At 37.5% G+C, this 14,187-nt stretch overlaps 1 protein-coding gene across 10 annotated transcripts in view; it reads left to right on the top strand.

Moving 5' to 3' along the window:
* Carf (calcium responsive transcription factor) overlaps window positions 1-11,223 on the top strand; it is a 49,999-nt gene extending 38,776 nt beyond the window's left edge. For 9 of the 10 annotated variants that reach the window (XM_087565312.1, XM_087565316.1, NM_001106915.2 and 6 more), the window contains 5 exon segments: window positions 2,191-2,353; window positions 3,926-3,989; window positions 5,144-5,274; window positions 5,621-5,987; window positions 8,039-11,223. In XM_087565312.1, coding sequence (XP_087421438.1) covers window positions 2,191-2,353; window positions 3,926-3,989; window positions 5,144-5,274; window positions 5,621-5,987; window positions 8,039-8,148 — 835 coding nt within the window. In that variant the 3' untranslated portion in view covers window positions 8,149-11,223. 10 annotated transcript variants of the gene reach the window in all.
* Window positions 11,224-14,187: the final 2,964 nt, after the last annotated feature.

A 14,187-nucleotide genomic window follows, 5' to 3' on the forward strand; every position in this document is an offset into this window, starting at 1 on the left:
TTAACAGTACAGGTCTTTGTAGCAATTTCCAGGACGATGCTCTTAGAGGGCTAGAGTGTTTCCTCATCTCACCTGTAAATGTTGTTTCCACTAATGCTTGGCAATCCTTTATATAGTATGTCTTAATATAATTCCAAATACTCATTCATTTAAGTACTACATCTTTGGCAGACTGGATTATTTTTAAATGATTACTTTAATTTAGCTAATTTAATTTAATTTTATATATAGTCCAGGCTGGCTTTCAATTTTCAGCATTCCTTCTATCTCAGCCAACCAAGTGCTGAGATTATGGGTGTAAGCCACTAACTCTGTAATGAATTGAATGACATGATACATATCTCAGAGAGAGAGAAAAACTTGGGGTTGGGGATTTAGCTCAGTGGTAGAGCGCTTGCCTAGCAAGCACAAGGCCCTGGGTTCGGTCCCCAGCTCCGAAAAAACAAACAAACAAACAAACAAACAAACAAACAACAACAACAAAAAAGAACCTTGCAGAGAGAGAAAAACTTGTAGAATCAAAAATCTAAGCTAAGGTATTTATTTTAGATTATTTGAAATGAAATAGTATTTATTATAATACAGGGAATGGATATGATCAAAATAGAATGAATATATGCTTTTATGAAGTTCTCAGAAAATTACTTAAAATATTAGATTTTTAAAAAGATAATAAACTAAACTATTTACTATAACAATATGTAATGTTATGTTTGATTATATATGTTATGTCTCACTACAATAATAATTAAAAAATTATCTTGAGAGTACCATTAAAGCTAGTCCAAAATACTATAAATACAATTGGTGAAGAACTATCAAGATTAAATACAAAATAATTTTTATAATAAGACAATTACTATGTGTATAGCACATATTTGGCTAAACCTTTAAATATATCATTTTTCAATGGCTTAGTAAAGATGATGCATTTGTCCCCATTTTACATATGAGAAAATGGAAATTCAGAGTTTGTAAATAATTGGCTTGAAAGACAGACTCAGCTGAAATCTTGCTCTAGTTTTATAGCCTGTGTAATGCTGTGATGCCTGGCTCTTCCTGGTTATTGTGAAGTGAAACCTGAATAACAAAATGAGTACTTATAAGAAGATTTTTTTTTGAGATTCAGTCTCGCTGTGTAGTTCTGACGAGACTGGAACTCACTATGTAGACCAGGCTGGCCTGGAACTCATAGAGGTCCCCTTGCCTCTGTGTCCCTAGTACTGGGGTCAAAAGTGTATACAGCAGAATGCAGCAGACAACCATTGCTTTTTAGTTACTTTATGGCCTTTATATTTAGAAGCTTTATTTTCGTTGAGGCCTACAAAACAAAGCTAAGATTTAGTAAGGCCATCCACTGTTTTCTAACATTTGGCCAATCTACTTACTTCAAATTATTTATTATTATTTACTTTTAATTTTTTTTTCAAGATAGGGTTTTTCAGATCCTCCTGTGGAGTGCTGGGGTTAGGGGCACGTACCACTACTGCCCAGCTGCTTCAAATTATTTAAAAAGAGACTGAGAGGAAAAGTAATAAATGTAATGCATAAAGCACACGTGTTACACCTCGATTTATGTATTTATTTTCATATAATTCTGTACCAATGCTTCCTTTCTTACAATATCTTACCTTTGTGTGATATTTAAACCATCAAGTTTCATGTAATTTATTTAAGGCCTTTTGGAAACAGTGTAGCATGATGTTTATGTATACGAATTAGAAATTGGCCCATGTTTTCCTACTTAATTAGTAGGAATATAACTCAGGGCGGCTTCATCTTCCTCAGTCTTCATCTCCCTCACCTGGAAAGTGGGACTGATAATTACACCTGGTCACATGATCACAGCAATCGTTAAAGGAAATACCTCTAGTGTGTTCAGAATTGTTCCTAACATGGTAAGGATCTAAAATCAGAATTATGTTCCAGCTGAGGATTGTGGTTCAAGTTTAATTCATAAACATGTCAAAGCTCTGTAATGTGTGTGCTTTGAACCAGTAAAATAGCACCTTCCTTTAATCTGTGTGAATTCTATTGCTTTGATAAATAGTCAGAAATCTAAAGTGGCATATATGAATTCCTTACAGAAATATGAATTATACTTTATAAATGTTTATATTAAAAACGAACCTTTCTTTTGATCTGTAAGTATATCATTATAGTTATGTTTTTATTTTATATCTTCCACAGAAAATTTGTGGAAAGAGAACTGTTCAAACCTGATGAGGTACCTGAAAGACATAATTTATCTTTTTTTCCAACTGTAAATGATATCAAAAATCATATCCACGAGGTACAGAAATCCTTGCAGACTGGAGATGTGGTATATAACTCAGAGATTATTCCAGCAACGGTATGTTCACACCCACTTCTTTGCCTCGTTAGAGCTTTCTCAGCTCCTGCCAACACTGTAGAGTCTCAAGCTCCTGTCAGTACTTAGCCTGGTAGAAAGGGCTACTGTCACCCATCTCAATTATGACTCAAGAAAACGCACTAGGTAATTTTCTAAAATACAAATACTACTAGCCCTCAGAAGATGACTATTTACTGCTCTCACCAAGAGGAGAGACAGACTTCTGAATCTAAATATAACAGTATTGTTTATGAGAATTAATTATTTAGCTTACAGATATTTATTGAGCACATACTGAGTATATCCCTCCCTCCATTTTTAAAAAGAGGTGGTCATGGTTAAGTAGTTCAAATGCACAGTTTTGATGTGAGTTCTGTATGCCATATGAGTATTACTTTTGACCTCATATTTGTATGTCATAGTTTCCCTGTCAATATTAGTAATTTCTAAGGCAGTTTTATCATAATTATGCAGTAGTCAGCGATTATATGAGGTAGTGAGTTTGCAATTAAAGTCTCAGTAGTACTAACTTTACCTTCCTGGCTTTTTACTTTCCATGTTTTAGAATTTGAACATTTTAAATTTTTACTTATTTTTTAATATATGTGGATGTTTTACTTGCATGCTTGGGGCCCAGGTCAGAAGCCCCTGAACCTGGTTATGGATGGTTGTGAGCCACTATTGTGGTTTCTCGGAATTTAACCCAGGTCTTCTGGAAGATCAGTTGGTGCTCTTAACTCTTGAGCTATCCTTCTAGGCCTAGCACTTGGATTTCAAATGCTAGACCTGCTGAGATGGTGTGTGTGCACGTGTGCGTGTGCATGTGCGTGTCTATCTGTCTGTTCAAACGGTTAGTTATTGGTGTCGAGAATTCAAGAAATAAAATAGATTTGTCATTTACACTTTCTATCCAAATTGTTGATACCTGAATTCAAAAGTAAAGAGGATAATTACAGAGCAACACACAAGGTATCCTATGAAAGTAAGATAGGAGCTGGGGAGGGAGCTCGCTCTGCGAAGTGCTTGCCTTCCAAACATGATTATCCAAGTGTGATTCCCCAGAACCCACCTAAAAATGTATGGTGGGTGTGAACTTATTTCAGTGCAAGGGGGTGGAGATGTGTGGAGCAGGCTGACTGGGCACCAAGGGGTGAGCTCCAGGCCAATGAAAGATTCCATCTCCAAGGAACTAAACTCACTGTTCTCTCTGGCATTCATATACATGCCCGCGTGCGTACACACACACACACACACACACACACACACACACTGTAAGAAGAGAAAATAGAGCTGGCTAGATGGCTATGTGGTAAAGGTGCTTGCCACCTATCCTGACTACCTGGGTTTGATCAGAGCCCACCTGATAGAAAGAGAGAACTGGTTTCCAAAAGTTGTCTTCTGATTTCTACGTGTATGCTAAGGCATGTGTGTACATAAGCATATGCACACATGTGCCCACATGTGTGTGTAAATAAAAGTAAACTTTAAAAAGAAAATATAGTTGCCTTAATGTTTTAAGATTATTTTTAGCATAAGTACTGTGTTTTACTGAAACAAATGTTCTCATTTCAGCTTCAGTGGACTACAGATAGTGGAAATATCCTCAGAGAGACTGTAACAGTTACATTTGCAGAAGGTATAGTATTTTGAATTTTTTGTTTTTTGTAATTTTGTTTTTCAAGATAGGGTTTCTCTGTGTAGTCCTAGAACTCATTCTGTAGACCAAGCTGGCCTTGGACTAAGAGATCTACCTGCCTCTGTCTCCCAAATACTGGGATTGAAGGCATGTGCCACCACCACTTGGTTTATTTTGCATATTTTTATAGCATAAAAATCAATTAATGTTATATTTGGAAATAATTTTAGATATCTAATATAACGTTTTTGTTTCATGTGTGTGCTCATGTGCAAAGGTGTATATGCATGTATGAAGGCCAGAGATTAATGGCAGGTGTCTTCCCCCATTTCTCCCACATCTTTTTTTTTTTTAATTTTATTTTGAGACAGGGTTTATGGCTAAACCTGGAGCTCCTGTCTGAGCTGGTCAGAAAGTTCCTGGGGCCTGCCTGCCTTCTCCACTCCCCTAGTGCTGGGGTTACAGACTCTGTCCTAGGAAGTCATAATGATCTGACAGGTTCTAGAAACAGTGAAGTAGATACATGCTCTGTTTGTTTGTGGGTGTGTCTATGTTTCTGTGTGTGTTTTGGTTTTTGCTTCTTTGTTGTTGATTTGAAAAGGTCTCATTCTATTCCTGGGCTGGGCTGGACTATTTTAGGTTGGTCTCAAACTCATGATAGTCCTCATTCGTTAGCCACAGAAGTGCTAGAAATTACAAGCAGAAGATACCGTGCCAGGCTCGTTTGGGGTTATGCATTGATTGATTAATTCATTAATTTTGAGACAGGGTCTTACTATGAAGTTAGTAAGTAAGTAAGTAGCCCTGACTGCCTGGAACTTACCAGGCTGCCCTCCGTTAACAGAGATCCACCTGCCTCTGCCTCCCATGTGCCACCATGCTTGGCTGTGTGTTTGTTAATTGATATTTTGTTTGTTTGTTTGTTTGTTTGCAGACAGAGTGCCAAGTAGCCCAGTCTCTCCCCAAACTCACTTCTATAGCCAAGAATTCCCTTGACTACTGATCCTCCTGTGTCCCCTCCAGAGTTCAGGAACTACATGCATTTGCCACCCTTGCCTAGCTTACTAATGATTATTTGATTCGCTTCTGATTCTAATAGTAATGTTTGTTATAAAGTTCAATAAAATAATTTGTCTATCTCTTGTTTAATTTAGGAAATTTACTAAAAGAGCCGATTACCAGCAAAATGGGGACAAGTCAGACACAAACTTCTTTGTCTCCAGAACCACTTCCCTTGCTCTCCCCACTTTCTTCATTTCAGCCCAAAATATTTACACATTTACAGGTAGGTACCCATTAAACAGATAAATCTAGGCATCTTTCTCTCCCAGAACTTCTTTTCTATGGATTTCAGATACTTGTTCTGAAATTACAATAATGGCCATATATTTCTCCATTACTAATTTTCCAATCCTCTGTGAGTGATGTAAAATGTGAGCTCAGGTAATATGTTTTGAAAATTTGAGAACCAATGACTGCTTTGATGTCCTACCTTTCCTGCGGCCCTTGTCTCTGCCTTCACAGACTGTTGGTCAGTAAAAACCTGTCGCTTTTTTTTAAATCAAAGACTACCCTACAAGAATGTCATAGTAAATCCGAATATTGTGATGACACTCTTTTCTCTTTGGAAGGCTTTGAAGTTGCAGCCAAGACTCTCCTCTCCTGATGGATCCCAGGCTTTGGTGTCAGTAAATAGCCATCCATCCTCCAGTCCCCCCGGCCTTGATACGGCAGGAAATGCTGAAGCCAATAACCACTCTCTACTGCTTGGCCAGAGTCAAAACCTTGGAACAGACACTTGCCTACCCGAGAACAGCAGCACGGCCTCTCCCATGGGCAGTCTTCCGGAGTCAGTTCAGAACCTAGTTGCAGTGGATCAGCTGGTGGGAGGTGAGGATGCTGAGGATGCTGGGAATCTGGAAGGAAATGTAAAGAGGACTCTGTTGGGAGATGCACACACCATTCCAATACACATCCTAGACAGCCATCCAGCTCTTGGTAAGTTACCATCGATTTACAGTTCTTTTTAACCTTTCCTAACCTTTGATCACTACATCAAATAAAAGGAAAACCAGTCATTTCTACCTAGAGGGTTTATAACATGGTATAGTACAAACAAAATTATGAGAAAAAAATTGTGAGGTTTCACTAACCATATTTTTTCTTATTTTTTTCCTAATTATTTAATCCCAATGAAATTCTCATTGTTTATCCTAGCACTTAGAAGGCTTAGGCAGAAGGAGACACCGTCAGCTACAAAACAAGTCCCACACCAGCAACTTAGCAAGATCCTGTGTCAAAAAGAGGGCTGGGGTACTAGAGTACTTTACTCCATAGGCCTAAGAATCGGGTCCAGTCCCCAGTACAGACAGGAAAAGAAGGAAAGAGGATGAGAGGGAAATCATTCTTTTATTTCTGATACTTTTCTGTTATTTTTTTGATACGGGGTCTCACTATGCTGGAACCAGGCTGGCCTTGAACTCACAGACATCTGCCTGCTCCTGCCTTTCAAGTGTTGGAGTTAAAGTATGTGCTACTGCCGCCTACCCCACATGTATTTATTTTATCATGCATACAAGTGTTTTGCCTGTGTGTATGTATGTGCACTACATGTATGCTTGGTACCAAGGGAGGGTAAAGAAGGGTATTGGATCTTCTAGAACTAGAGTTACAGATGGTTATAAACCATGTGGGTGCTAGGAACTGAACCCTGATACTCTGAGCCATCTCCCCAATCCCACAACTTGTTTCTGAGTGCTGGTGTGCTTCTATGGGAAAAGACAAGTATGCATTTTGCTTTGAAGTATAACAGTCTTCACAGAAGTTATTCTTAGAACATAGATTTGCTATATTCCCATCCTAGAGATAGGTAAGTTAAGGACTTGCCTAATGTTTGTGTTTGGTAAGTGATAGAAGAGGGAACTCAGCCCAGGCATTCTTACCTTCTAAAGCTTTCTTCCTTTCTAACATGCTCCCACCCTGTGTCATCACGTAGCGTTTCTGAAAGCATGATTCCAAATGGCTTTCAAAGAAACCCTTTTTAGTCCAAATCTGTTTGCTTTATCTAGTGAGGTCAATCTGCGGGGGTCATTTCACTAGATGTGAGCTCTTGGGGTCATTCAAATCCATCTTCTATGGGTCCCCATGTCTGATTGAACTCCAGTATACGTCTGTGTTACAGTACTGGATGTATTCGGTACATTGCCTAACAAGCCAGTCCCTCTAACCTCTGCTTTCTAAGAGCAACTAAAGGGTGGAGTTACTTAATAAAATACAATGAAATTTGAGATTGGGCATAATGGTGCATGCACTTGATCTCTGAGTTCAAGACCAGCATGGGCTACATAGTGAGACCTTGTCTGAAAACCAAAACAAACAAAAAGATGAAGATGTTAAGTATTGCACTGACCAGTTGGAGTGTTACTGCTGGTCTGCCGGTGCTGTCCATGTGGTTAGAGTCGCAGTGGAGATCTCTGCTTAGGTCTTAAGTGTTTTAGATAAGCAAACACATAGGTCACCCAGCTGAGACAGCTATCATTTTAAGATGTGCCACTGTGTTTTCTTTTTTTTTTTTTTTGAAGATTTATTTATTTATTATATAGAGGGCATCAGATCCCATTACAGATGGTTGTGAGCCACCATGTGGTTGCTGGGATTTGAACTCAGGACCTTGAGAAGAGCAGTCAGTGCTCTTAACCACTGAGCCATCTCTCCAGCCCCCACCACTGTGTTTTCAAATATGCCAAAATATTTTTCTCAGTGTCACCGTGACCCTTTTCTAAATTTTGGCATATTTGCATTTATTTTAAATATATATTATATATGTTTAATTATATATATTTTATGATAAAGTCTCAGATCAGGCTGGCCTTGTGTTGGCTGTGTTACTAAGGATGACTTTGAATTCCTGATCCTCCACCTGATTGCTCCAGTGCTGCGACCACAGGCATATGGCACTGTGCCTGACTTTAAATGTGCATAATTTTAAAGACCAAAATGTCATAAAACATTTTCTAAACCCTCTGATTTTTTGTTTGTTTGTTTCAAAGTTGAAGAAGATACTCTGTCCATGAACCAAGTTAAACAAGAACCCAATGAGCCAACACTGTCTACAGAAGCAAAGACTTTGCTGGACTGTAAAAACGTGTCTGCTACATAAATATTTCAAGTTTTTCAGAATTTACAGATCTGGCCCCTTCTGATGTCTTAGAAGGTGAAGATTGTCAGGGCATGGTATATCACTGGACCAGAGTGGATGATGGGCAGTTTTGACTTAAAATTCAAATATTTGTTGCCAATTCTATATTTGTATTTCCCTTAAGAAATATTTTACTTTATTTTGTATTCCTACAATTTTTTTATTATTCAGTAAGGCAAGTATTTTAAAAGATCATCTATCTGAAGTTATACACAGTAATTTAGTGTGAACGTAAATAGTTATATCCAGTTTTGGTTCTTACAAGACAGAAAAGACCAACAATAAAGCAGTATGTGAGTGCACATATAGGTGTGTCAGAAAATTTAAAGCTGTGAGAAGAGTTTTGATTAACAGACAGGTAAGAGAATACTTATCATCTGTTTATCTGGAAAGATAGAGCCATAGATTTCTATGGTAGCATAGAGCCACCAGTCACATCCCTCAATGCTGAATTTGCAGTTTATCCTCAGTTTTATATCTTTAACTGTAAAGGAATGGTACTAAAGGTCATCTGTCAGAAATTTCAGTGACTTGGTAAGTTTTGAAAAGTTGAATTAATCAGATAAATAACACAAATCAATGTATTTGGCATATTTTTATATGGAATTGGAGGCAAATCCCTACCTAGGAATAGAAATATAAAAAATTCAGAGTATTGGGGGGAAAGGTTAGAATTCCCTACTGTTTACAGATCATTTGGGGGAACTTTTGATGATAGCAAAATTTTTGTTGTTTTTTAAATATTCAATTTCGACTAGAAAATAGTTTAAATAGTATTTACATTTTTTCTGTACTAGTGTTCTTACTGAATTGATAGTATTACAATTTATATATTTCAAGGTAAGTATATATAGCTTCAAATTTAGTTCATATTTGAAACATTAAAATATCTGATCTGATATTTGTTTGTTAAATAAGTACATTTATACTTAGTACCAAATAACTAGTAACCAGTATGTTTATTATAAAGTTGTTTTCATGGAAGAGTGACTAGGTAGAAATTTCAAATGTAACTCTCATGAAATTAACCTAGCTGAAGGGTAGTGGTGCACGTCTGTAATCCCAGCACTGAGGAGGGAGAGAACTTGGTTTGTAAACTCAGATTTGCCTAGGCTACATAGTGAGACCTTACTAAGAAAGAAAGGGGGATCACCTACAAGATTCTTTTTCTGGAGATTCATTTTTGAGTTATGTAAATTTTTATTTTTAAAAATAAGAACTTAAATGGATATTAAAGTTTAATATTCAAAGCATGAACAATGTAATTGATACCTGACCTTGATACTTTATGTGGATCGACTTTCCTAAAGTCTGATTTCCCATTATTATTCACTTTGCTTTAGGTGTATGACCTGTACCTAAAGATAAAACACTGTTATTTTAAAAGTAGGCAGAACTCTAAAATTCATTATCTTTACATCTATATCCTAGTCAACATAAAGTTTATTATAGCCCTATTGAAAGCAAAGTTCATATATAATTACACGTATGATTGTTAATAGGAACTGCTTTTCTTTTTTAAAAGAAAGAACTGAAGATATCTGGTGCCAGTATTTATAGCAGCAGACGACTAAACCTGAATATATTATACTAAGTTTAATACAACTCTAGTCACTTCAAAATCTAGGTTCTCTTAGTCTGTGCATACTTAACAGGAACAAGATCAAATTAGTATGTAGTTTAGGACTGAATTACAGGTTTCGTTATCTGTGTTATAGAAACTGTTTCAAGAACAGGTTTTCATCTTTCAATAATGATTATGGTTTATTACTAAATATTCACTCACAGAGGAATATTCTCTTGGAGACATTCTTTTTTTATTTGGATTGCTAAGGAGAAATGCTGTTAAGGAACAAACTAGTCAATTTCTGTTGTGTGAGGGCAAGGAGAGAAGAGCAGAGGATCTGATGGTTACTATGTAATCAGGAACACATACCGTGACATGTGTTTCTGTCACTCCACTCCACCAGGCATAGCGGCAGACACCTTTAGTTTCAGTGGATCTCTGTGAGCTCCAGGGTAGCCTGGCCGACACAGTGAGATCAGGACAGCCAGAGCTACATAGTGAGACCCAGGAAGAAAGAAAAAAAACATGTTTCTGTCACTTCATTCTGTTTGAATAGGTCTTCTGTTAATATTTTTTATCATGAGAATAGAAAGTTACATATATTCTTCCCACAAACAAAAAGAAAACAGAAAACTGAACACTTAAATCCCTAATTGTATATTCTTGCATTTTTTTAGGTAGAAACTGGAACTATTAATATTTTTGTGTATTTAAATAAGTAGTTCTTAAAGATGGTATCTAATAAGTTTAAAAATTCATTTGTCTTCTAAACTCATGTGTAGTCACAGCGTGTCAGTATTGGCCAAAGGTGCTTAGCATCAGTATTCGAAAACTATGTTTACATATTTAAATGTTTAATTCTTTACAAATGTACCAGATCTTAAACACAAGTGTATAAAAATTTCAGTCTCTGTATTTGGCATTCACTTAACAACTCCACAGCAAACTTTGATAGTACCCTTTGGTTCATGTATGACAAGATGGAGTAGGAGCTGAGGGGGAGCTGGACATTTAAAATAAGCAGTTAGGAATTCATAATCATAGCCTGGATTGTTTCTTTGTAGTTTTCTTGTTCAAAACCTCCAAGTAAACTTTGTATATACACCAGGAAATTATCGATGAACCACCACAGGAGACTTTCCCCCCAGTAGTAATTTTCTATGTAAGCAGCCAATGTACTTAAAAAGCTTTAACATCTTATGCAAAGTAAATGTTTCCTAACCACCACAGAAGTGATAGGAAACATGAACTCTGGGTCCGGTATTGAAGTTTTTAATCTTAGCCCCAGCTTGTGCTTCATCTTGTTTCTATCCTGTCAAACTATATATGTAATCATGTGGGTATGAGACAGTGTTTACTTTATACCGGGTTTGTAAAAAGATTTCAAAATGTGTATGTATATATTGTAACTTGATGTACAGTGTTCTTATTATAATGTAATTTTTTATTAAAAATTCTGTTTTTTCTTATGTGTTAGTTTTTGAAAATATGCTTTTCTAGGAGATAGTGAAAGTTTTTTTCATTTTAAATAAGATGGTGATAAATGCTTTAGTAGCTGAGATTTTTGACTGAAGATTTAGAGCAGTTTGAAGCCTGATAGTTTTTAAGGATTAACAATCATTAGCATATACATATATGCTGCACACTCATACACACACACACACACACACACACACACACGGCTTGATGGGTAAAGATTCAAGTGTGATGACCTGAGTTTAATGCCCCAAAACAGAAGCGGAGGGGGAAGCAGAGAACCAGCTTCGCAGTGTTGTCCTTGACTCCACACGTGCACAGCCACACATCAAGAGTGTCAGTGCCAGCAGTGTGGCTCAGCATGTACAACCACTTGCCATTGAGCCTGAGCACACTGGTTTAGATCCCCTGGGCCCACAAGGAAGGAGAGTACTGACTGTTTCTGGTCATTCTCTGACAACCTCCAGCCATGAATGTAGAACAGCATATGAAAACATCCAAGTAATTTCTGACTCCACATTTGGTACCATGGTATTTTCAAGCACTGCCTCATATATTTTGAGTGATAACAGAATTGTATGATTAAAAGAGAAAGAAAGGGGTTGGGGATTTAGCTCAGTGGTAGAGCGCTTGCCCAGCAAGCGCAAGGCCCTGGGTTTGGTCCCCAGCTCCAGAAAAAAAAAAAAAAAAAGAGAAAGAAAGATCATTAACCTTTTCCCCTCTCTTTTTTGATTTTTCTACTCTGCCTTACCTTTAGAACAACAGAAAATCCTGGACTTGCGATATGTCTCAGTTGATCAAGTATTTGCCATAAGTGTGAGGATTGGAATTCAGCTCCCATACTCAACATAAACGCATGCATACATACATGCATACATACATACATAATATGATAATATATTAATTTGAAAAAACAACAAAGGGAAGAAGATACAGTACAGAGCATGCATAAAAAGTGAAGATGGTTTTGAAAGAGGAGCCTGGAGGGTATCTATGCAGCTAGTTGAGTAGTCAGTACAATTCCCCAGCTGGTCCTGCTTGGGATTTATGTTAATAAACTTAGTGGTAGTCAGTATATATTTTTTTCCAATCAGATTAATAGTTACAGAGGACTCGCTGAGAGCTAGATAGTTTTACTTGTTGGATATAGAATAATTAGTAAGATTTAATCCTACTCATGGAGAGGCACGGTATAGACAAACAGATATACAATCATCTACTCCCTAGATACTCCCTAGCAACAGCCAATCAGGATTAGTCTGATAGTCCCGGATGTACTTCCAGACCCTTTGTAAATGTTCATAGTTTGCTGCAGAGCACCCGCCTGTCGGCTTACAACAGTCACTCAGAGAGATGTTTGCCAGGCTGGGCACCCCATCGCTTGCTCGACATTTCCTATAAACCCTTGTCCTGCTGAAGGCTCGGGGCTTCACCCTCCTGTCCAGCTGTGGCAGTGGCAGCAGTGAGCCCCAACTCAGGCTTGAATAAAGTAGAGGGACTGTATCGGAATTGGCTCCTTGGTAGTCTTTAGGTATTCTGGAAACTTCCTGAACAGGCACAACACCACTATGGATGGTAGCTTTAGTGGCTTCTGAGTCCTTACGTGAACTACATAAAGCATTCCCTTAGGTGTCCCTGTTTGAGAACCTAAGGGAGTGTTATGTAGTTCACATAAGTACTCGGGGATATCGATCTTTCTCTCTTCGCTCTATCCTTCTTCCGTTCCTATCTAGTGATAGGGGAGTGAAGGGGAGGGGGATAGAGGGTGGGAAAAAGAAGAACACACAAAGTAACTAAATCCAGCTACAGATCAAAGTATTTATCACAACCAGATTTTATTATATATTAACAACTCATGTGATCAAAATTCACAGTAACAAGAAAATACTTTCTTGTCAGTTTAGACAAGAAAAGGTAAGGTACTCTGGGACCTTCACTAATATAAAAATCTGGTACTAATGTATTTCTTCCAAACTGTTATCAGCATTTAAATTTTATTTTCAAATTACCTAGTCTTCTGAAAGCCTTTGTGACAAGGCATTTAATTTTAGAAATGCTAAAAAAAAAATGTATTAAACATAGGACAGCAACCAAGAGAGAAGGTCCCTGAGCTAATAAGATTTCATATGCAGGTGATTGAGGTATTTGGAACACAAAGCCAGCATTCCATGTAGTTCACACGTGTGGTGGCATGCTTTGGAGTTCATATCTTAATTACTCTGAAAATAATTTATAATATAAAATGATGTTGAATTTGTCACATACTTCTATTGCATCTATTAAGATTCATTATGTAGCAGTGAATAACATTGTTGGAACACCAGTGGAAGGGGAAGTCCTTGGTCCTGCCAAGGTTGGACCTCCAGGATAGAGGATTGTTGGGTGTGGGGCAGTAATGGGGGGTGGATGGGGAGGGGAACACGCATATAGAAGGGAAGGGGAAGGGGTTAGAGGGCTGATGGACAGGAAACCGGGAAAGGGAATAACGTTTGCAATGTAAATAAGAAATACCCAATTTAATAAAAATGGGGAAAAAAGATTCATTACTTAATTATAACAAGTATATATGATAATTATATACAATAATTATATTATTTAATGTGGTAGTTCTATAGCTGATTTTATTGGTGAGACACATGGGCTAATTTTTGAATGGTTAGGGTAGTGTTTATCTGTTCCATTTGAAGTTTCTCAACACAAAGGAGAGATTCTACAAATCCTACGTCTAAGCGAAGGTACAGAGAAAATGTTAACCCACCAGGAGAGAATAAAACCTCTCCCACAATTTTCGAGCCAAATTTGAAGCTAGCCTTATTAAATACTGGCCAGGGTGCTGAACACTGGCTAGGTCCACACCTGGGATGCCCAGAGAATGGCTGCAAAGCATGTTAGCCCAGTGCTAATAAAGGTGAAACCCATAAGGCCACCTACAGCCCACCTTCATCCAATCAGGGGCA

This window comes from Rattus norvegicus, chromosome 9 (genome assembly GCF_021556685.1).
Source record: "Rattus norvegicus strain SHRSP/BbbUtx chromosome 9, alternate assembly SHRSP_T2T, whole genome shotgun sequence".
Taxonomy (NCBI): Eukaryota; Metazoa; Chordata; class Mammalia; order Rodentia; family Muridae; genus Rattus; species Rattus norvegicus.